The 23641-nt window shown below is 38.2% G+C and overlaps 1 protein-coding gene across 1 annotated transcript in view; it reads right to left on the bottom strand.

Annotated features, from left to right (window-relative positions):
• Positions 1 to 22162, bottom strand: part of micu2.S (mitochondrial calcium uptake 2 S homeolog) — a 184076-nt gene extending 161914 nt beyond the window's left edge. Inside the window, 1 exon segment of the mRNA NM_001096590.1 lies at positions 21934 to 22162. Within this exon segment, the coding sequence (NP_001090059.1) occupies positions 21934 to 22131 (198 nt within the window). The 5' untranslated portion in view covers positions 22132 to 22162.
• Between the last annotated feature and the right edge of the window lie 1479 nt (positions 22163 to 23641).

Below are 23641 nucleotides of genomic sequence, written 5' to 3'. Positions count from 1 at the left end.
ACAAATAGTATGAGAAATAGTATTCGATTATACATATAATATTATGAACCATCTTCTGATTTAGAAGTTCCAACTGGACAAATACAACCTTCAGACACCTGGGGGGTTATTTATCAAGGTCCGAATTCATCTCAATATCGGCTGCTACAAACTCCGTTCTAAGCCACTCGGGTTTTTAATGCTTATTTGTCATTACATTTTCCCGAAAATTTGCTTTGCAGTAAAGACTCCGATTTTCACAATTTTTTTGGAGGTTTCACCCGAAACCTCTGATTTTTGCCCAAAACCTCCGAAAACGTCGGGGTATGGCACGAGACCCAGCGCACATCAATAAAATCATTGGGACTTCTCCCATTGACTTAAATGCAACCTCAATAGGTCTGAGATGCTGGGATTTCAGATTTGGAGTTTTCCAGCCTCGGGGTTTATACATTTTGAAAAACTTGTGAATTTTTAAAAGCCCAATTTTATAAAAAAAAATCAGGAATGTTTCGTGATTTTTGCATTCGGGGCTTAGTAAATAAGAAGCTTCTGTGATTTTTGGGTCTCTTGTATGTATAATAGTCACTCACCACATCAAGGAAGTGGCCCAGGTGCACCGCCCTGAGCCCTCAGCACAGGGGGGCGGACAAACCGACGAACAATGGAGCAGGCACTCAAAAAGGCAAAACTTCCACCAGGCAAATGTTCAAGTGAAGAGTTTGTGTAAAACAGCCTGACGCGTTTCGTGTTCCAAACACTTAATCATAGGCTATAATGAAGTGTTTGACACAATAAACTCTTCACTTGAACATTTGCCTGGTGGAAGTTTTGCCTTTTTGAGTGCCTGCTCCTTAGTAAATAACACCCCAAATGTTTAAATTTCAAGAAGAAATATTTTCATATGTGAATATCTTCATCTCAAAACAAGATATCTGTAAAGCAATAACTCAACAAGCAGACCTATTCTCAATGGCTTAAAGCTCAATCAACAAATGCTTCCACAACTAGGAATTCTTGTTTCCAGAAGTCCCAAAATCAGCACACCATTTACTCCAATTTAAATATACTCTATTTTGGTTTTTGGTGTCTGTGTGTATTAATGATTACCACTATTAAGGTAATAGCAGGAAAAGGTAATACAGGTATAGGATCCCTTATCCGGAAACCAGATATCCAGAAAGCTCCGAATGGTTACGGAATGGTTGCCTCCCATAGACTCCATTTTGTCAAAATAATCCAAATTTTTAAAAATTATTTCCTTTTTCTCTGTAATAATAAAACAGTACCTTGTACTTGATCCCAACTACGATAGAATTAATCCTTATTGGAAGCAAAACTAGCCTATTGGGTTTATTTAATGTTTAAATTAATCAATTTCTAGTAGACGTAAGGCATGAAGACCCAAATTACAGAAAGATCCGTTATCCGGAAAAGCCCAGGTCCCGAGCATTCTGGATAACAGGTCCCATACCTGTAGCAGGAAAACCTCTAGGACTTTCATCCCACGGAGTACCAAATGGATAGCACAATTAATTGGCTTTACCAGGTGAAAGTTGTTGGGCTGAATTCGTTTTTTTATCGTCTGGTAAACTATTTGTAGCAGGAGAAAGGGATTAGGAATGTCCAATGGGTACATTTTGCCCTTTTTTAGATTTTAGGGTAAATAAATTATGGATTAGGGGCATCCTAATTTTAAGAGAATATAATAGACCATTGTAAAACAGTTTCTAATGTTTACCTTTGCATTTAATTGCATTCATACAGTTATACTTCTCTTTGGCATTCACGGTTTACTCATGCAAATATTTCACCTTAAAGGAGAAAGTCGTCAACCACTTTTTTCTATTTCTAAAATAAAAAAAGTAATTATACAAAAAAAAGTGCAGTGTTAAAACCAGTCCAAATCTGCCCCTAAGTGTGTTGTGTTACATTAGCCACCAGAAGGTGCAATCACTCTACACATCCAAAACTTTGCTACTACCAAAATGAAATCCAATATTATAAGTAATAGTAATATTTCTAAACAGTAACCACATTTGTACTTTTGTCAAACAAAAAGTTATAGCTTAATTTTAGCCAAAATTGTATAAGAATTCAAAAACCCATTTCAATTTGAACATTAACTGTGAAAACAAATTCTGTCAAGAAAGAAAAAGCAACATCTTTAGTACTGCGCCCACTACATTGGCCACCTTGGCTTGATGCTCAGATCTTATGTATAGACATAAAATGTTCCCACCCATCTGCATGAAATTGCCAAAACCATTTTAAAGACACAGATTCATGTTCCAGTGTGAAAAATCTCCATTGCAGGCTTTGACGCTAAATAGAATTACTGTCATTATCGAGAAACCCGTTTAAACTCAGATTACATTTCCCTCACCAATGACTTCACAATCATTAGAGGCCATTTAAATTTTTGTAACCATTTTACTGTGTGTTATATATACGAGTCAAATGCCCCAAGGGGGGTTAAATGCAAACATTTTACTTTATAATTTTCAAAGAACAGATAGTGACTAAATTCACTTAAAATCTCCTCCAAGGTGTGGATCAAAAATATAATTCACAAAATAACAGTTTTTTAACATTTAGTTCAGGCTTCCCACCCCTAAATTAGTAGTCTTTTAAACTTGAATCGTTAAAATCTGGTAGAATCAAAAACAGGTGTCAAGTGGCGACGGAAAATAAGGTAAAATAACAGAAAATTGTGTCGCAGCGTTCAACCAACACGACTGTCGGCAACTGCATCCGACAGTCGTCAAAGTCAACTTTATTGTCATCTCAGCAGTATACGAATATACAGTGAGACGAGACAACGTGGCTCCAGCTAGAACAAAAAGGTATTTAAAAATACACAATAAATATGTAAACATGAAATGTGCAATATATAGGCAGAAATTGGATATATACATGTGTAAACCTTTAGAATTGTGCAAATTAACAGTTCACAAAGTTAAGTTCACAGTTCAGGTGCGTCTGGAATGTAGTGGGAGGGCAGGCAGTGAGTTGAGGAGTCTGGTAGCTTGCGGAAAAAAGCTTTGTTCAGGCTTTAATGCTGCGAAAGTGTCTGCCGGATGGGAGCAGCGTGAACAGTCCGTGTGAGGGGTGTGTGGAGTCCAGTACAATGCAGGAGGCCTTTCTTACACAGTGCTTGTGGAAGATGTCCTGCAGTGATGGAAGAGCTTGGATGAATACTGTAAAACCATCCGACATTGCTATTGCTTGCCTTACTTGACGCCTGCGTTTTGGCACATCACGTTGGATGCACCAGAATCGCGTTGAAGATGCTTATGTAGTTCTACCCTTACTTACACAGCATCCCGTGTCTAAATAAAGTACAGATGCCCAAATCCACTATATTAGGATTTGGCCGAATCCCAAATTAGTCGAATTAGCCCACCGACAACTCTACCCGATGCACCGTTGGTTTCCTGCACCTGATAGACAGAAGTAGATGAAATGATTGTATCACAATGGAAAACAAAGAGCAAGTTCTGCTTAGAAACGGGTGTGGCATGCAGGGTCTGTATGGAGTGTAAATGGAAGAAGAACTGAAAATCTTCAACTACTTAGTTGAGAGTGTTTGTGAACCGGATACTCTGCATGTGTTGCTATATTGTGTAAATAAAAGAATTGTGACCACACACACACACACACAAGAAAAATGCATTTACAAATGTTTATTGCAAAGATTTTCTTGAGATTTGTAATTTAATGGATGGTTTTAATTTAATGAATAGCTTTCTATAGATAGTCTTGAATAAATTCTAAACCCAGGCTTAAATTGCCTTCCAAATTTAGGACTGAAAGTCACACTCCAATAATAAACTGCTACGAATATTCACAGAGCTCTTTATTTCAGCACATAGCATCCAATTTTGGCTTTGAGAAATGCCTAGCCATACATTACGAAGTATTTTTTTTCCTAATTCTGTCAGGATGCGCATGCCACATACATATACATATACATATACATATATGCTGTGGTAAATACCAATAAAGAATTGAGAAATGTGTAGTAAAAAAAAAAACATGAAACAATGTGTTTGTCATTTTGAAGGGAAGTGAGCTCAGACTGCCTAGTTTTTCGCTCTGTTTGGGTAGGATTGTTTGGTAGGATTATGGTGGCAATGAATAACTAAGACTAAAGGTGGCCATAGACGCAAAGATCCGCTCGTTTGGCAACATCGCCAAACGAGCGGATCTTTCCCCGATATGCCATTAACGAGCATGGCTATATCGGGGGTAATCTGTTTGTTCGGCCGTAAGGCCGAACGATCCTATTACGATGCGCAATGGGCTCCGGCGGGATCGGTCGGGTCAAAATCAACCCTGACTGATCGACCGATCTCCGCCGGACGAAAGACTGCATTGGGTCAGTGGATACAAATCTACACAGTTGTTACAGGGAAACAAACAAAGCTGCTTGAGTATTGGGAAGTAAGGTTGAGGCTCCCCCCTGTCGTTTGAAAGTACTATTGTTTCCCTGCAGAGCAGTTAGGGACCATCTGAAGTTTCCTAACTGCAGTTTTCAGAGAAAGTAAAACGAAAGGAGAATGTCACTACATAAAATCAGGTTTCTTATAAAACGGTAGACACTTTTTAATTGAAGTATATTGGAGATAGATTTCTTTTTCATTAAATAAAGTAAAAATTGGATTTATTTTTTTTCCTTTACATCCCCTTTAATATATGATCAGTTTTGGGGAATAAAAAAAGATTATGCTAACTGAGAGGAGGCATCATTAACAAGTTAAAGGGGTGGTTCACCTTCAAGCTTTTAGTATGTTATAGAGTGGCCAATTCTAAGAAACTTTTCAATTGGTCTTCATTTTTTTTTTATATTATTTGTCTTCTTCTTCTGACTCTTTCCAGTTTTCTAATGGGGGTCACGATCCCATCTAAAAAACAAGTGCTCTGTAAGGCTACAAATGTATTGTTACTTTTTATTACTCATCTTTCTATTCAGGCCTCTCCTATTCATATTCCAGTCTCCTTTTCAAATCACTGCATGGTTGCTAGGGTAATTTGAACCCAAGCAACCAGAACTTGCTGAATAAAAAGCTAAATAACCCAAAAACCACAAATAATATAAAATGAAAACCAATTGCAAATTGTCTCAGAATATCACTCTCTATATAATACTAAAATTTAACTCAAAGGTCAACAACCCCTTTAAGAGGAGTGCCAGCACACAAGAGGTTAAAATACTAAAAGACTAAAATAAGAGATGCCAAAAGAAAGAAAATGCGGTTGAAGCTAGCGGTCAGATACCCTGCTGTGTAACAATAAAGGTGGCAGTCTACCTTCTGGCTTCAGAGACTTCTAGTAAACAGCTGTCAACAAGCCTATGCATGACTGCAGTCAAATTACAAATAGTAATAGGGATAGGTTTTGAACTCTGTGCCAGAAAAATATCGTGTATCTAATCCATGAAAGAATTACAGACCTGGAGACTGCCATTATTTTATTAGCCATACCCCAGAAAATGTTGAAGTCTCCTGTAACGTTGTTTGAACTTACCTGAATATAACTTAAAAGACCAACTACTTTAGACTACCACAGCTCTTGCTTCTTTACTGCTTCATGTAAAATGGAATCCGTGAAGCTTGAAAAACATATTTAAGGATACCTCTAAAAGGGCATATTTAACACAGGCTGTCATTTCTTAGCTTAATTTATAACCACATCATGTTTTAGCTTTACAGGTTGTTATTATAAAGCAGTAAATGAGCAAGGAACATTCAATAAAAAAAATCCTGCATTATACACTGAATTTACCTACCGGCTTGTGCAAATATTTGGCCTAAGAGCACTTTGGCATAAACAACCTATAAAGAACATCAGATATTATTTCGCCGCAGTTTTGCAAAAACATTGGCAGGCAGCGAAACATGGAAATCCATGCCTGGCGAATAAATTGGACCATCAGTACTTATGCGTAATAATGGACTGAAAATCCATACAGAAACAAGTGTATATTTCCAAAGTAGGCTTAAAGGAGAATTCAAGCATTTACCAAAAATACCCCTAACTCCAACCCCATGTAGACCTTTGTTCCTCCTCCCCCCAAGCCTAGCTGCCCCCGGGGAAATGCCCCTAACTTTATACTTACCCCTCAGTGCAGATTCAGGGATCGGAGTTCGCGGCAGCCATCTTCCGGGTATTCGCGTCTTCTTCCGGCACTTCGGCAATTTTCGTTAATTTTGGCGCATGCGCAGTTGTCGCAAACCGATAAATTGCTCCAACTGCGCATGCGCCACTTCGCCGGTCTTCCAGTCAGCTTACGAAGACCCGGAAGATGGCTGCAGTGACCTCTGATAGCTGAATCTGAACCGAAGGGTAAGTATAAAGATAGGGGCATTTCCCCAGGGGGCAGCTAGGCTGGGGGGAGGGGTTTTTTTTTTGGTAAACAGTTGAATTATCCTTTAAAATATAGTTGGTAGACAAAAATGTCAATGCAAATATTGTGATTTGGCAAAAATGTCATAGCCATGATGAAAATCGAACATTTACATCAAGTTGTAAAACAAATGCATACATATGACAAGTCCAAGCCTATAATAACTTGGCGTGTTGTAGATACCAATCCCACTAACCTATAGTCTATTCTCAGCAGTGACATGACAAAGCCTGTATGTTAATAATGCAGGGTGTGATTTCAGTGATAAATTTAAATGCTGTGTAACCAGCCAGGACATCTCATATAGAAACCTTTCGCATACTAAATTCCTAGTTTCAGACAAATATCACTATTGTCTATTCTCTGTGGCTGTAACAAAAAAAAAAAAGCTAAAAAAGGCAGAATCCTGAACAGAATCCTGGATTTGGTGCACCCCTATTTTTTTTTTTAACACTACAAAGTTTAAAAAAAAAAAAAAACCAAAAAAAAAAAACCTCATAACCAGGACTGTATTTAGGTCCGATGCTGTCCTAGGCACCGGACCTAAACACGCCCCTCTACGTGGTCCATGTGACGTCACTTTTGTCAACTAGCCCCCTACCCCAGCACTTTCATCGCATTTCCTATGGAAATCTGTATAAGAGGCTGGGCAACTTTCTTTTTTTAAATACATTTATAGGCACCCGAGGCCCCCCCCCCAAAACCTGCCGCCCTAGGCACAGGACCTTGGGTGCCTTAATATAAATACACCCCTGCTCATAATGCTGGGAATTAAGAATGCTCTGGACCTGTCATTTTCAGGATAAGGGGTTTATATCAATTTGGATCTCCATATCGTAAAATTGTGGATTTTTTAAATCATTAAAATGATTTTAAAAATCATTACAAATCAAAAAACATTAAATCCAAAATCCAATAGGATGCCAAAAAACTAGCAAAACTATTGGCCAATAAACAAAGTCACGATGCACTTGATTCATCCTGACCAATCTGGCTTATTCTAGGGTAGGTCTGCCAACATCAGTCTTGGTCACTTGTATACCATCCTCCAAATAACACACACAGAATGAGGATCGAGGGTTATTGCTTCATTGGACTCAGCCAAAGTCTGATTCCATAGAATGACCATACCTTCCAGATATTTGGCATTGATGAGAGGTTTATCTCCTGGCTTAAGCTTCCTTATAACACTCCAATGCACTTATAAGGATCAATGGCACCACCTTCGCCCGCTTCCCCCTCACACGTGGTACCATGCCCTTCTTTTGGCATTGATGAGAGGTTTATCTCCTGGCTTAAGCTTCCTTATAACACTCCAATGCACTTATAAGGATCAATGGCACCACCTTCGCCCGCTTCCCCCTCACACGTGGTACCATGCCCTTCTTTTGCCTTAGCAATAGTACCACTAGCCATCATCACCAGGAACTCACAACCCATTAAGTGCCTCACCTTTGTACAAGAAGTTTTACCATTTTGCCGATGACTTCCTAATCTATCTTGTGGCTGCGCTGCCGTTCTAAAAGAGTAAAACAATTGGGCCACTTCTCTGGTCTAATGGTTAATTGGGACAAATCTGTACTCTACTCCATGGATAGCACCCCAACCTCTACCAGCCAATATTTCCCTCTTTTAGGTACCTTGGCAAAAACCCCAACCTAGATCAATGTGTCTTGTAACCGGCCTTTCATTATCACCTCAATGGTAATTGATCTATTTGCCATCCAGATGATCTTCCACAGTTATGGTTATACACAAAATAACACCCACACTCCTCTCTCCAAGGCTCCACCTTTGGGGAAAATCACTTCTCCCAAACCTCCATCACCTCCAAGATTTTATATTCTGGCCTAACAAAGAAATAAAATATCTACCTTGTCCCTCTTATGAACAACTGTTCTTAAAATGCCACACAGACACACCAAATTTCTACAAAACTCAGGCACGCATTCCAAGCCTTCCCTGACACTACATTTGACCTCTCTTACCAAAGAACACATATTACACCTGCTGGACACCACCAAAATAGTTCCACAATTGTACCACATGGTTCTCTCTATGGGCCCCGATCCATTCGAGACTTCTAAAGCCTGTTAACTTACAGACATCCCTCAAAGACCCAGGAGGACTGGTTGGAAGCAACTAACAATTGCCATGATTTGTAGAGCTTAACCAGAGAGATCTTGGTTTAGTACAAGATAATGCATCAATTGTACATCCCCACCACTAAGGCTTCATGCTATAGGAAGGAGACTAGATAACTCTTGTCCCCAATATAATACAATATCAACCACAGTCTACTATATGATGTGGTCTGGCCCTGTCATTACCAAGTACTGGTCCAAGATCCTATAAACTCAAGATGATTTCTTAGACTTTCCCAATATTGTCTTGCCACTCATCTGTATTCTGGGAGTATTAGGTGACCTCTCAGTATCCAGATAGGCTAGGAATAGATACAGGTCCTTATTGTCCTATGCAAGGAAAAACAAACACTCTCATGCACTGAATGGGTCCTCACCCACCAACAGTAAAAACATGGATACAACTAGTCAATTGGGTATATTTCATGTTTAGATGATTTTTTTGGTAGACAAAGTATGGAAATTCAAATTACATAATGATCTCTAATCTAGAAAACCCAAGCATTCTGGATAACAGGTCCGATACCTGTACCAGCCAATCCAGCTTTCGTTGGCTTCCTACCCAGACTATTCTGAAGAGCTGGTGGTGTTCAACACTTTGTATAACAAAATGCCAGTCAACCCCCTTCTTTTGAGTGGGAATTTGATATGAAATTGCAGTTTATCTTTTCTGTGCAAAGACAGATGATACCCACATACTACTGTGCTTCTGAGGAAGGAACTCAAAACACACTGACCATTCACTGTAAGAAACACACCAGAGAGAATACATAAGGAACTTCAATAATCCTTTATTAAAAGTAACAATAGTTATGTCCTATATGATGAGGGATTACATTATATATTACATATAACAAGAGATCCAAAAGCTAAACAATAATTTAGTAGTTATATTTTAGGCAAAATATATTTCTATCAGAGTATTCAGGTTGCAAAACTTCCTACATCCCAAATTTTCCTTTTATTAATTCAGATTTCCAGCATTTAGAAGTACATAACTAATTTCTTGCGATCATTATGCAAACGGAAAATAAATTGACTTGACATTCTTAATGACAATGGGGTTAAGTTGTTTTCACTGAATCATTTAGTTGACATGCTTAGTCTAAAATGCCTGATACTCATCCATTCATCCTCATAGCCACACAGATGGGAAACATTAGAGGCTTACCATTAGAAACAGTCTGCACTCCACAAACATATCACATTACCAAAACATATGCTTTCCTTAAAAATAATTAAAATGGAGCATAAGGGCACAAATTAAGCATATTTGACAAATGCGGAAATTAAAAGAGAGGTCATTCTGTTACAATGTTAAATTAAGTGGTACCTGAAGTTGATCAAAAATAAAGGGTGGTACAGTTATGGGATCCATCATCCAGAATGCTCAGGACATGGGGTTTTCCGGATAATGGATGGTTCCGTAATTTGCATCCTCATACCTTAAGTCTACTAGAAAATCATGTAAACATGAAATAAACCCAATAGGCTGGTTTTGCTTCCAATGAGGAAAAATTATGTTAGGATCAAGTACAAGCTACTGTTTTGAGAGAAAAAGGAAATCATTTTTAAAAATTTGGATTATTTGATTATAAAGGAGTCTGTGGGAGACGGCCTTTCTGTAGCTCTGAGCTTTCTGGATAATGGGTTTCCGGAGAACAGATCCCATACCTGTACTGTATATATAATGGACAGCCGGGTGGTAAACTAAGACACATCTTTCACCTTATTTCCATGATTTCTAAGTAGCATTAATAAGGTCTCTCAGAAAATTATGTCATATCAAAAGGGAAAAGGAGACTAGAGGGAAAGGGAGATACAGTATTGTAAACTGGTGTGCAGTAATACCAATACTGACAGGGGTCCAGGTACTGAAGCCCCAGACCTTCAGCTCAGGGAGGTAATAGATTAAAAACATGATTCAAGAGTAGGCTGGCACAAAGACTGGACTTCACTCCAAAAATGATGCAAATAAAAGGATTTATTCCGCAAAAAGGAACATCTCAACGGATGACCTAACGCACTTCGTGCCTTGTGGACCTATAATTGAGTGCACACAAGGCACGAAACGCGCCAGGCCACACCTTGAGATGTTCCTTTTTGCGGAATAAATCCTTTTACTTGCATCATTTTCGGAGTGAAGTCCAGTCTTTGTGCCAACCTACTTTTGAATCGAGATATTACCTATTTATGGGGTATTCGGTAGTTACAGGTGGAATGCACCCTGTGGATATTGTGAGCTACAAAGAAGATGGATTATAATTACTCCTTGTTGCGCCCAGTGGCTATTGTGGTCAATAATGAGGTGGTTTATAATTACTCTATACATTTTTGTAAACCTTTATATTCCACTGCACAAAATAACTGTCAAAGAAGGCTACTTACCACATTCAGACAGATTCATTAAACAATCAAATAGTAAAATAATTAAAACCTCCCTGACTTTAATTCCATCTAGTTTACATATCCACCATTAGATTGCTATGGCTCACTCTTGAGTTTTGCATTTCTATGTACTATGGGTATGGGACCTGTTACCTTTCCGCAGTTTGGATCTTCATACATTATGTTTACTAAAAAATCATGTAAATATTAAATAGAAGCCTCCCTATTAGTTAATAATAGAAGCCCCCCCTATAAGATATATTGTCAATGACACCCAACTTCTGGCTGAAGACAAAATGAAGAGAAACAGATGCTGAGAGAGGAAAAGTGAAGATAAACTTGATTTCAGAAACTATGCAGAATTTGTAATTGATTGTATTTAGAAAGTAAGTTACTTATTTCAATACAATGAAGTTTATATTAAAATTTAATTTCGCGATAGTTCCCCTTTAAACATCTATGCAAGACTACGCACATTCTCAGTGTGGTCTGGGCTTCTGTTGGGAGGTTAAGCTTAGGGATCGTCACAAATTATCAAAATAACACAAGTCAAATAATTTCTGGCATAAAAGCTGATACAGCAAGACTGATTAATAATCATAATATGCAGACTGCACTGGGTCTGTGGATACGAATCTCTACACGGTCTCAGGATGCTTTACAGGGAAACAAAAAGCTGCCCGAGGTCAGGGAAGTAAGGTGTGTGTGTGTGTGTGTGTGTGTGTGTGTGTGTGTGTGTGTGTGTGTGTGTATGGAGGGGGGGGGGGGTTAAAAGTATGATCGTTTCAGTTAGGGTCCATCTGAAGTTTCCTATCCGCAGCAGTCAGAGCAAGTAAAAAAAAGGGGGAATTTCACTGCATAGTCAGGCTTCTTATAAAAATGGAAGACATTTTTAATAAAAAGTATATTGGAGTTAGATTTCTTTTTCATTAAAGTACAAATGAGATTTTATTTTTTTTGCCTTTACATGCCCTTTAATGCCCATGGGAAGAGAACTAATTTCACGCTGAAGGAGATACACATGGGAGACAAAACATCCTGTGGGCCATTGCCCATATAATGAGGACAGATTTAAAAGGGGTTGTTCACCTTTGGGTTAAACTTTTAGTATAATGTAGAGAGTGATATTCTGCGACAATTTGCAATTGGTTTTCATTTTTTATTATTTTGGGCTTTCGAGTTATTTAAGTTTTTATTCAGCAGCTTTCCAGTTTGCAATTTCAGCAGCCTGGTTGCTAGGGTCAAAATTACCCAAGCAACCATGCACTGGTTTGAATAAGAGACTGGAATATGAATAGGAGAGGGCGATGAGTAATAAAAACTACCAATAACAATACATCTGTAGCCTTAGAAAGCATTTGATTTTAAATGGGGTCAGTGACCCCCTTTTGAAAGTTTGAGAGGTAAATAATTCAAGAACTATAAAAAAAAAACAAAAAAAAAAAACTAACGAAGCCCAATTGAACAGTTGCTTAGGACTGGCCATTCTAGAACATACTAAAAGTTAAAAGGTTAAAAATTAAAAAGTTAAAAATTAAAAGGTGAACCACCTCTTTAACTCTACTACAGGAAATACAAATACAAAATTTAGCTCAAACTATTTAAGTGTAGAGATAAAAATGTTATTGTTTTGCAATAAACCTACATACATAAAATAAACTTACATAAACAAATAGATATATACATAGATAAAAAATTTCTCTAGCAAATAAATCAGCTGATTGCTAGAAAAATAATTGTTGCTGTAGATGTAATATATATATATATATATATATATATATATATATATATATATATATATATATATATATATATATATATATATATATATATATATATATATATATATATATATATATATATATATATATATATATATATCAAAAACCCGCACACACAGGACTTATGAAGTGCAAAAAAAATAAAAAATTTTATTGCAACGTTTCGGCTCCTGTACTCGAGCCTTCTTCAGGTGAAAGGCTCGAGTACAGGAGCCGAAACGTTGCAATAAAATTTTTTATTTTTTTTTGCACTTCATAAATCCTGTGTGTGCGGTTTTTTGTTTGTTCTATGTATGATTTATTATAACCTGCACCCGGGCAACTCCAGCCGCAAGAATGAGTGTGTGTGTGTGTATATATATATATATATGTGTGTATGTGTGTGTGTGTGTGTGTGTGTATATATGTGTGTGTGTGTATATATATGTGTGTGTGTGTATATATATGTGTGTGTGTGTATATATATGTGTGTGTGTGTATATATATGTGTGTGTGTGTATATATGTGTGTGTGTGTATATATATATGTGTGTGTGTATATGTGTGTGTGTGTATATGTGTGTGTGTGTGTGTGTGTGTGTGTGTGTGTGTGTGTGTGTGTGTGTGTGTGTGTGTGTGTACATATATACACACACATATACATATATATATACATATACATATATACATATATACATATATACATATATACATATATACATATATACATATATACATATATACATATCACACACAATCATATATGTGAATGTATGAAATGACACATACAGTATGCTACAAGCATTGACCCAAGACCATGTTTAGTGATGACTTGGCTTCCACACACACAAGTTCAGTTCCTTTTCGATTTAAGCTGCAATCTAACACACGAAAAAACCCAAAAGCTGCAATTAATTAAAATAGCTCCATGTGCCCTTTAATCAATGCTGTTAAAAATTCATATACGGTATATGCTTTCTATTTAAAGAGTGAGTTTCTTTTTCTGTTTAGATTTCAGCATAGCTTGTAATATTTCTGAAACACTTTAAATCAAAAGATTGTAGCATTTTGGCTGGCCCACAATGTCTAACGCGGTATCAGAAACACAATCAGAGTGAAAAGAAAACAGTGCTGATTGCTGCCTGCAAGGGCTTTTATTATGAGTTTCAGATCAGTGGGCACAAAACACTATTAAAATTCACAGGATCATTCGGAAACATTCTTAGAAATTGGATCTTCAGTGGGAGAATGGTTACACCACGTTTAACCCCAAAGGTGTCTAACACAAGGCACTAGATTAGGTGTTAAACGGTTTGCAGATGTGAAACCTATTATAGCCAAAATAAAAAATTCGGGATATAAGTCATACCAAATCTTGCTAGGAGACAAGACTTTCAGTACAATACCTTATTAATTCATTTATAATTTTTGGTAATGGAAACATTAAGGGGGTATTTATTAAAGTCTGCTAAAAAAAAAATCTAATTTTTTTTTTATTTTTTTACTATAAAATCTGAATTTTTATTTGAAAAAAAAGCTCAATTTCTAAGACATTTATTAGATCCCCAGAGGCTGCAAAAAGTCAGAATCCAAAAATATGGCAGAGGTCCTATTTACAATTTGAAGATATTATTGTCTGCACTGGGTTTTGTACGAAAAGCCAGATATTTCTGGCTTTTCCCACTATTTCATGAAAAATTCTGGCTTTTCAGGCGTCAAATCCTAAAATTGTTTTCACGCAGCAATCACAAAAAATTTGGTTTTCCCCCCCCGATTTTTGGTGTTTTTTTTTTTTATTAAAATAAGGGTATATCGTGGATTCTAGCTTGGTCAGATTTTTTTTTTTTTTTTTATTTACCAGAAAAATTTGGATTTTAGCGAATAACCCCCTCAGAGTTAAATTCATTAAGGGGCAGATTTATCAAGGGTCAAAATTCAAATTTGAAAAACTTCGTAATTCGAATTCAAAAAGACCAACCGAAATTAAATTAATTGGGTGAGTATGTCCGTTTCGATTGAATCGGTCAGTTTTCGATCAAATTATAATCATATGTATTGAAGTAACAGCGTATTTGATCGAACTCGATTCAAAGTTTTTCCAAAAAAAAAAAAAAAAAAAAACAATTTGGATTTTTCAAAGTCCACCAATTGACTCCAAATAGGTTCCAGGAGGTCCCCCGTAGGTTAAATAGCAATACGGCAGGTTTTAGATAGCGAATGGTCGAAGTCAAATGTTTAAAGAGAAAGTATATGATAAATTTCGGAATTTAAATTTTCTTCAAATTCAAATCAAATTGGGCTATTCCCTAGTCGAAGTACATAAAAATTAGCACGAAAGAATAAATAGTTAAAGGGGGCTGTGGGAGGGCAAGAAACTAGAATCTAAACATCTTACAAGCAAAAACGCTTGTGCCTTGAGTTGCATTACTAAATGTTAGTAGTGATAACATACATTGCCACCCATGTAAGCCACACAAAAGTTAAGATAATTAAACAAATCAAGTTGATGTCATGGGAATAACACGTTTCTTGTGTGTGAGGGCAGGTTTCACAATAGCATGTGTAGAAATATTGCTGAAAGAAGTGTCTTTTACATGACAAAGATTAATGTTGTATAGAAATTCCTATCACAAACATCAAATGGTACTAAGAAAATTGTTTAGATAATCACCACTTTAAAATAAACGAAAAATTCAAAAGCTATTTATTCAATACATCCTGTTGAAAAAAAACATACCAGCCGTAAAATAACAATTTATAGCACAACCTTTACCAGCTCTATTCCACAAATTGCTGAGCAATACTGTACACAAGGCAACATCCCTTTTTCTCTTCTGCTGTAATGGTTACATATACTGTTATTCAGTATAAACATACTCCATGGTCAGATACAGGTATGGGATCCCTTATCCAGACACCCATTATCTAGAAAGGTCATCTACCATAGGGTTCAGCTTAAAGGGGAACTTTGGCTTCCAAACCAAAATTTGATAAAGAGGCCCAGATAACACAGGGTTTTTTCAATGTTTACACGATTTTCTAGTAGCCTTAAAGGTGCAATGATCCATATTATGGAAAGTTCTGTTATCCAGAATAGCCCAGGCCCTGAGCATTCTGGTTAACAGGTCCCATAACTGTTTTATAATTTTATCATGAAAATATAACTGTATGGCACCAAATGCTCATTAAAAAGAGATGTAGTTTTCTCATTCATAAAAATATAAATAATAATTTCCTGCTGTAGATCATTGTAAAATAGGTTACCAAAAGACAACATTTCAGCCCAATAGTGCATCTCCAAGAACTCCAAATCGGGTCATAAATGATGGAACAGCAATCTCCACTCCAGGCCTGGACTGGCAATCTGTGGGTTCTGGCAAATGCCAAAAGGGCTGCAGTAAGGTCCCATAGAAAGTCACCATTTAGTGGGCTGGTGGGGACTGTTTGGGCCTCTATGTGGGCTGATTGGGCCTCTGTGTACCTGTAATGCCAGGGCTTATTTTAATTCTCAGTCCAGACCTGCTCCACTCACATCATGAAATCAGTGGAACTGGGCAGCTCTGTGTCAGTCAGCGAGGGATGACTGCCTATGAAGATGGCAGTAGAAAATCCTTAAAATTCAATATACAGATGGGGTAAACTTTGTCTAAATAATATACAGTGTAATGCAGCAGATAATGCTTCAAGAAAAAAAGTCACAAGTGGGCGATTCATAAACGCTTTTATTACAGTTTAAGAAATATCTGTAGTCGTCAAAAACCAGAAAAGAACTGACTAAAATAAGAAACATACATTTTTATATAGTTTCTGTATATCCAGCCTCCAACCGAATGATATTCTGGTTTCATAATGCAATGAAGTGTTAGTGATTTTGTAGAGGCATTAGGATAAAAAAAAAGTCATGGCAAAAATATGTTTCCATAATGCTACCATAAAAAAAAATAAGTCACCTAAATTGCAGGGTCTCACATGTCAAACACTGCTATAAAAGCAATAACAGTTCATTGTTGGGCTTTATTAGGATGGTAGCGGTGGGATTATGGACTAAAAGAAAATAGCTAACAGCTGCCACTTCTATGTTTATGACTCTGCAGTTTTGATCCGACCAAGCAACACTGTCAAACATCCATGAAATGATCTTGACAATAAGCACGATTGGCCAGCTGAGAAAGGAAATACAATTCAAGAAAAAGTAGCACAATCACACTTAGGATGTGAACGAAATGGTACCCCACGAGTCTTAGACTGAGCTGAGGAATTCGCCTGAACAAATTTTCAGTTTAAAGCTTTTATTTCCTCTGATACTATACACCACTCGAAAGGTAAAATTAAATATTCGTGAATCTGTACATGTTTCTGAAACTGTTTTTATTGAAGTTTTGCTGAAAAAAATGATATCCAACATTGTGTACATTAGTAAAATTCTCCTGTTCAAAGGTGCCCATTCGCCAAGCTCGAGTGAAGGATTCGAAGAAAAAAAATTCGAATTTCGAAGTGTTTTTTTTGGCTACTTAGACCTTCGAATGGAATGATTCAAACTAAAAATTGTTCGACCATTCGATAGTCGTAGTACTGTCTCTTTAAGAAAAAACTTCGACCCCCTAGTTCGCCACCTAAAAGCTACCGAACCCAATGTTAGCCTATGGGGAAGGTCCCCATAGGCTTGGCTATGTTTTTTTGGTCGAAGGATAATCGATCGTTGGATTAAAATCCTTTGAATCGTTCGATTCGAAGGATTTAATCGTTTTTGCGCAAAATCCTTCGACTTCGATATTCGAAGTCGAAGGATTTTCATTCCCAGTCGAATATCGAGGGTTAATTAACCCTCGATATTCGACCCTTGATGAATTTGCCCCTAACTGTTAAGCTTTAATGCATTTATTATACTGGGGATGCAATAAATCCTGCATTTGGTTTGGGATTTGGCCAACAATATTCTGTTGAATCCAAGTGCATGGCTGAACAGAATCTGAACCCTTAAATATATGTATCTTTAGGTCACATGATTAAGAAAACTGCAACATTCCCTTCCTTATGCTAATTTTGATCACGGTTTAGGATTTAGTTGTGGTATTCAATAAAATACTTTGTAAAAAGATTAAGGGGATTATTTATCAAACTATTCCGACCAAATCCGCACCCCCTTATTTATCAATATAGTTTCCTGAAAATTTCCTGTGTAGGAAAAAAATTCAAAAAATCAGATTTTTCGTATTTTCTGCTCCAAAAAACACTTTATTATTGCACGAAACTCAGTGCTATCAGGAAATCTTCAGGACTTTGCCCAATGACTTATATACAACCTCAGCAGGTCTGAGATGCTGGATTTTTTTAGATGCTGGATTTTTTTTAGATTCAGACTTTTTCCATCGTCGGTGTATATTAAATCCTTAAAAATTTGAGTTTTATTTTCCACTAAAAATTCGTATTTTAAAGTAAAAAAAACAAACATTTTTTTCGAGTTTTTGGTATTCGAACTTTAATAAATAACTCCAAGTATTCAGCTGAATCTTAAAAAAAGGGGATTCTGTGCATTCCTTATTTAGACAATGGGAAAGAAAAACCACCAACAGCAAAAAAAAACCTACTTTAATCAACATAAAACAGTAACAATCACATTTTCCTCTCATTTTCTTTGCTCTTAGCTGCTGTTTATTTTCTAGAAATGCAAACTTACATTTATGTAAGATATATTTAGTGATTACTCAAGTTAAAGCACACATGTAACACCCATGAACCACTTCATTCTTTCTGCATTTGGATTGCAATGATTTTTAATTTGGCCATATCCTAATTTGCATATTGACATTTGAGAAAAAAAAAAAAACATTTTCAAGTTTCAGTTATCTGAAGCTGTAAAGTCACGTAATTAAGGGTTTAGATTTAATTCAGTTGAACCGTGCGAATTTGTCGGAATTAAAACACTACAAAAATTACTGGGATTCAGCCCAATTCCAAACCGAATTCTGGTGCATTCCTTAAAGGAAAACTGAAACAATAATAAATGATGGGATGAAGTGCTACATGATGTCATGGGCATCAAGTAAAACAAAATGTAATCACCAAAAAAAATGACCATGAGTTACCCTGAATGAAATCTCTGGTGGGAGGGTATGGAAGAAAAAAATGAAATTAGGTAGTGGTACACCGCTTGGAACACAAAAGCCTGCCAAATGCCACATAAAGGTTTGCTACACTAAAGAAGAATACCAATAACAACAATGCAATACATTCATAATGTTAGAATGCTCTCCAAATGCACCAGAGCTTACTGTGAGAAAAATTTTGTGTTTATCACCCAAATCCCCCCTTAAAGTTGGCTAGCACATAAGGGTCACTACTCGGAGTTCAGGATCAGGGCTGGAGATCCTTAAACATAACTATAATGTGTTTAAGGAAGAATGGCGGGTGTCATTTCACCAAAAGATTAGGCAACTGCCCATATGCAGCCACCGTGACCAAATTCGCTAAGCAGACCATCAGCAAGGACAGGACATATGCATGCTACTGGTCACAGGTAAGAACAGCAAGCTTTGGGCTCAGAAAAAGTTAATAGAAGTCTACTCAGCTGCAGACACTAAACATTTAAAATGTAATTAGCTGTGTACCACCTATGCACCAACTCTATAGTGAATGCAAATACTCAAGAAAGTACTTTATCTACAACTCTGCGCTAAAGTTCTAGGGAGGAAACTATCTGACTTACCTGCTCATGTCTTATTATTTTGGGAGGTTGGGATCAAAGAGGGAATCCCTGATACCACCCTGGAGAGGCACCTACTGAATGCTGCTAAGATACTCATTCCACGGCTCTGGAAATCTTACAGTCCGTCCGCTAAGGAATGGGCAGGTAAAGTGAATGAGATAGCTAAATTTGAGGAGTTATCCACCTTTCCAAGTAAGCAATACTCTAAGTATAGAGACACCTGGTTGAGATGGCTACTGTTTAGAGATACAGACGAATACAAACAATTACTAGAGTCTTGATAGGGAAGGGAAGGGAATATAATAACGGAGTTCCTAGAACATTTTTTGAGGGCTGGTTCCCTCACTATGAGTCACGCAACTTCTGTTACTGAGATATTATGGGCATGATATTACGCAAGCTATGTTTAAGTGCTCAGTTTCATGTTATCCTTTCTTGACGATATCATCTATCCGTGAACGAATTTGCATTGTGTTAATATGTAATTGCATCGTAAAAAATGACTGTTCATTATTTTGGATGCAGAATTGCCTCCCCCTCCCCCCTTTCTTCTTTCTGTATCCCCCCCTTTTTTTTTTTTCCCCGCTTATGTATTTGTTATTTACACATTTTATTTCTTTATGTACATTCCTTTTTCTTCAAACTCAATAAAAATGATATTGCAAAAAAAAAAAAAAAAGAAAGTACTTTATCAAAGCCCACACACAAGGCATTCAGCAAAACAGCTCCAACAAATTTCAATATAAGTAACACTGCCCTTAGTTGACTTTATGATTAATATTGTTTTGCACATTTTCCCCAGGGCCGCACATTTTAAAATATGTTTTTTTTGGGGGGGCAATATTGTGCTACATCATTATCTTCTAATTGTATTGGGCAATTACGTAATAAACTTTAAAATTAGTGGAGTGAAAACTTTGGGCTGCTTATTTTCTGTCAGATGCTTAAACATCAGAATTGCATTCTTTGGATTTCCAACTGGCATAAGGCCCCAGATTCATGTTTACCATGTTTTTTATGGCTCTTCAAAGCTTATTTTTTAGTCTTTTTGTACAATACACACAGAAAAATGTCAACACATATATTTTAAAAGCCTGTATTTTCATTCTCCTTAGCGAGTTGTGGCTATTAGACATTCATTTTAATATTTGGGAAACTGGTGGGGGCGAGCAAAAATAAGAGTACTACCATAAAGCAATAACTCACTTTTTCTGCACCCCACAACTGGGAGTTAAAAGATTTGGCTTAGTCTCCCAAGACAAAGTATTAATATAAAGCATTAAAAAATAGTTAGTTATTCAATTATCAGTGAAAGAGAAAACATGTTACAGGACAGTTGAGAGTCTAAATTTAGGATTAAAAAAAAAAACAAAAAAAAACAAAAAAAAACCTCTAAATAGGATAGGGACCTCTCCCATTGACTTGTATACAACCTCGGTAGGTCTGAGATGGCGGATTTTTGGATTTGGACTTTTTTCATTGTTGGGATATGTTTTCAATAATGAAAAAATGCAATGGGGGGTAGGGTTGCCACCTTTCCCCCCGGTGGAGACCGGGCTAGGGGGCGGAGCTGTGATTTTGAGGGGGTGGTGCCGTGATGTAAAAGGGCGGCGTCACAGTGTCAATCATGTGGAATCCTGCCCGGTTTTCCTTGTTTGGAAAACGAGGCAGGAAGTTTTTACCCGGACAGCCCGGTATTTTAAAGGTCAAAACCAGACAGGGGGCAACTCTGGGGGGGGGGGTAAATACATATAATATATAGGGGTTATTCACCTTTAAATTAACCTAATATGATGTAGAGTGTAACATTCTGAGACAATGTGTGATACCATGTATTTTATTATTTGTTGTTTTTGCATTATTTAGCTTTTTACTCTGCAGCTCTCCAGTTTTCAATTTAAGCATTCTGGTTGCTAGGGTCCAAATTGCCCTAGCAACCATGCGTTGATATGAATAGGAGAGACCATGAATAGAAAGATCATTAATAAAAAGTAGCAATAACAACAAATGTGTAGCCTTACAAAGCATTTGTTTTCTAAAAGATGGGATCGGCGACCCCCATTTGAAAGCTGGAATCAGTCAGAAGGTAAATAATTCAATAACTATGAAAAAAAGCAAAACAAATGAAGGAAAATTAAAAAGCTGCTTCGAATCCACCATTCTAAAACATGCTAAAAGGTCAACCATCCCTTACAAAAAATACATCTCTTTGTATCTATAGTCGTTGCTGAAAGCAGTATCTATTTGTACTAAATAAATATACAGGTAAAACTATTGTTTTGAAAGTTTCATAAATGAGCTACATCTTTGTTAAGGCGAATGTGAGGCTTATGGTTCCCTCTACCCGATCCAGACTTTGCCTGTGGGATTGTGGGAGAGGTGTGTAGGGAACCAGTTGCCTCACCAAAAAGGAAAATAAATGGAAGTATAGAAAGAGTACCTGAGTAATACTACAATACTATACGGTTACAAGTTGAAGGCCATACAGGCCAAGTCTATAATGCTATTCGGAACTGTCAGGCACTTCTTCGCTCTCCCAGTTACCCACCTGTGCCAACACCGTCAGCCGTTCAATCCCTCGTAGCTTCGTCCCTGTGAGGAGCAGCGCACCGGAACACACCGTCCCTCCAACGGCCAGACCAGCTCCTACAAGTCGGACTGCACTGACTGACCTTCTGCCCCTTCCAGGTCCTACAGTCCCCAATCTCCGCAACAGAACTGGGAATACTGCTCTCCAAGCGGCCATGATCCCGGAAGTGTCACCTGTCATTAGCCGCTTTCTCGCGAGATTAAAGAATCCCTAGCACACGTGACGTAAGGGTGCGGCTCTTCGATTGGCTTTACCTGTTCGAACGCACCTGTGGGGCGTGGTAATGGTTTTCCCTTGTGCAGTGTAGGAGTCTACTTATGCTGTGGTACATATAATGTTGTTGTTTAGTGCAGAGCAGAGAGACCATCAGTCTTAGGAAAATAGGAAGCAGACTTGTAGTTTCACACATTGACAATGGAGTAACTACCTACTGTTGTTCTTTTGTGCTGTTTTGCAACAGTTCCATAATTACACGGATTCCATTCTCATTTAAAAGAGAACTAATGAGTATATCTAGAAATAATGTATTTTATATATTGAAGTGATTGAAGCAGCCTAATGGTTCAGCGCCTCTGCAGTAGTAATGATCTAGGAAAAAAACCCTGTAGGCCCCCCGCAGGGTCGGACTGGCGGCCAAAGGGCCCACTGGGGCTGATGACTCGGGGCCCCCTGTGCCTTGACACTGCCGCAAATCACCCTCCAGTCCCTGGTTGCAGCCCTCTTTGGCATTACCTGCCGCCCCACTCGCGCACGCAGTCACGTACCTGGTTTTGATGCGACCGGTGCTGGAAACAGAGATCGCAGCTAGGGTTGCCACCTTTTCTGAAAAAAAATACCGGCCTTCCTATATTTTTGCCGTTTTTTCCTATTAATAACATTGGCACCAAGCATAATTTTTACCGGCCATATGGCAACCCTAATCGCAGCAGCAAGGGCAAGGAGCGGGTCTGGGCTGGAGGGGCCCACCGGGTTTTATCCCGGTGCCCGCCGGCCCAGTCCGACCTTGGGCCCCCGCTGACCCAGACCTACTCCTCTATAATGAGCCGCTGTTGTGACGCGGCAATGTTGGAGGGGGCCCCGGGGAATGCAGTAGTAATGATCCAGGCCTTTAAAGTAATCAGGGCGGGCAGGATGCCGGGAAAAAACTCGGTAGGCCCCCGCTGGCCCAGACCTGCTCCCTTATAAAGAGCTGCTGTTGTGATGCGGCAATGTTGGAGTTGGGAGGGGCCCCCCGGAGACTGCAAGGAGGTAGGGTTGCCACCTGTCCAGTTTTGACCCGGACAGCCCAGTATATTGAAGGGCTGCTCAGTAGTGAAGTGCGGGTCGAGAATTTCTCGACCTAACCAGCCCACTCCCTACCTGCATCCGACCCGGGCCCGCTGCTCCATTTTATTTATAGACCCGCGCCTGACTAAGCCTGCAGTGATGTCACAAAAGGGCGGGGCAGGCGGAAGCCGGTAGTACTAGGTCGCAGGAGGAGCAGGCGCGTGTAGGCGCCGAACGCAGGAAAAATGCAGCATGTTGCGTCTCAACCTGCGTTCGGCGCCTACACGCGCCTGTGTGAGTACAGCCCCATTGGAAAAAATGTAATGCGTCTATTCCTGTGCTCCCCTGCGGCTGAACGCAGAAAAACGGAACGCAGGGGAGCGCAGGTAAAAACTCTCGT

The sequence above is a fragment of the Xenopus laevis genome, chromosome 2S, assembly GCF_017654675.1.
Source record: "Xenopus laevis strain J_2021 chromosome 2S, Xenopus_laevis_v10.1, whole genome shotgun sequence".
Classification (NCBI taxonomy): domain Eukaryota; kingdom Metazoa; phylum Chordata; class Amphibia; order Anura; family Pipidae; genus Xenopus; species Xenopus laevis.
The sequence above is the reverse complement of the archived record's forward strand: the minus strand, read 5'-3'. Positions and strand labels throughout refer to the sequence as shown.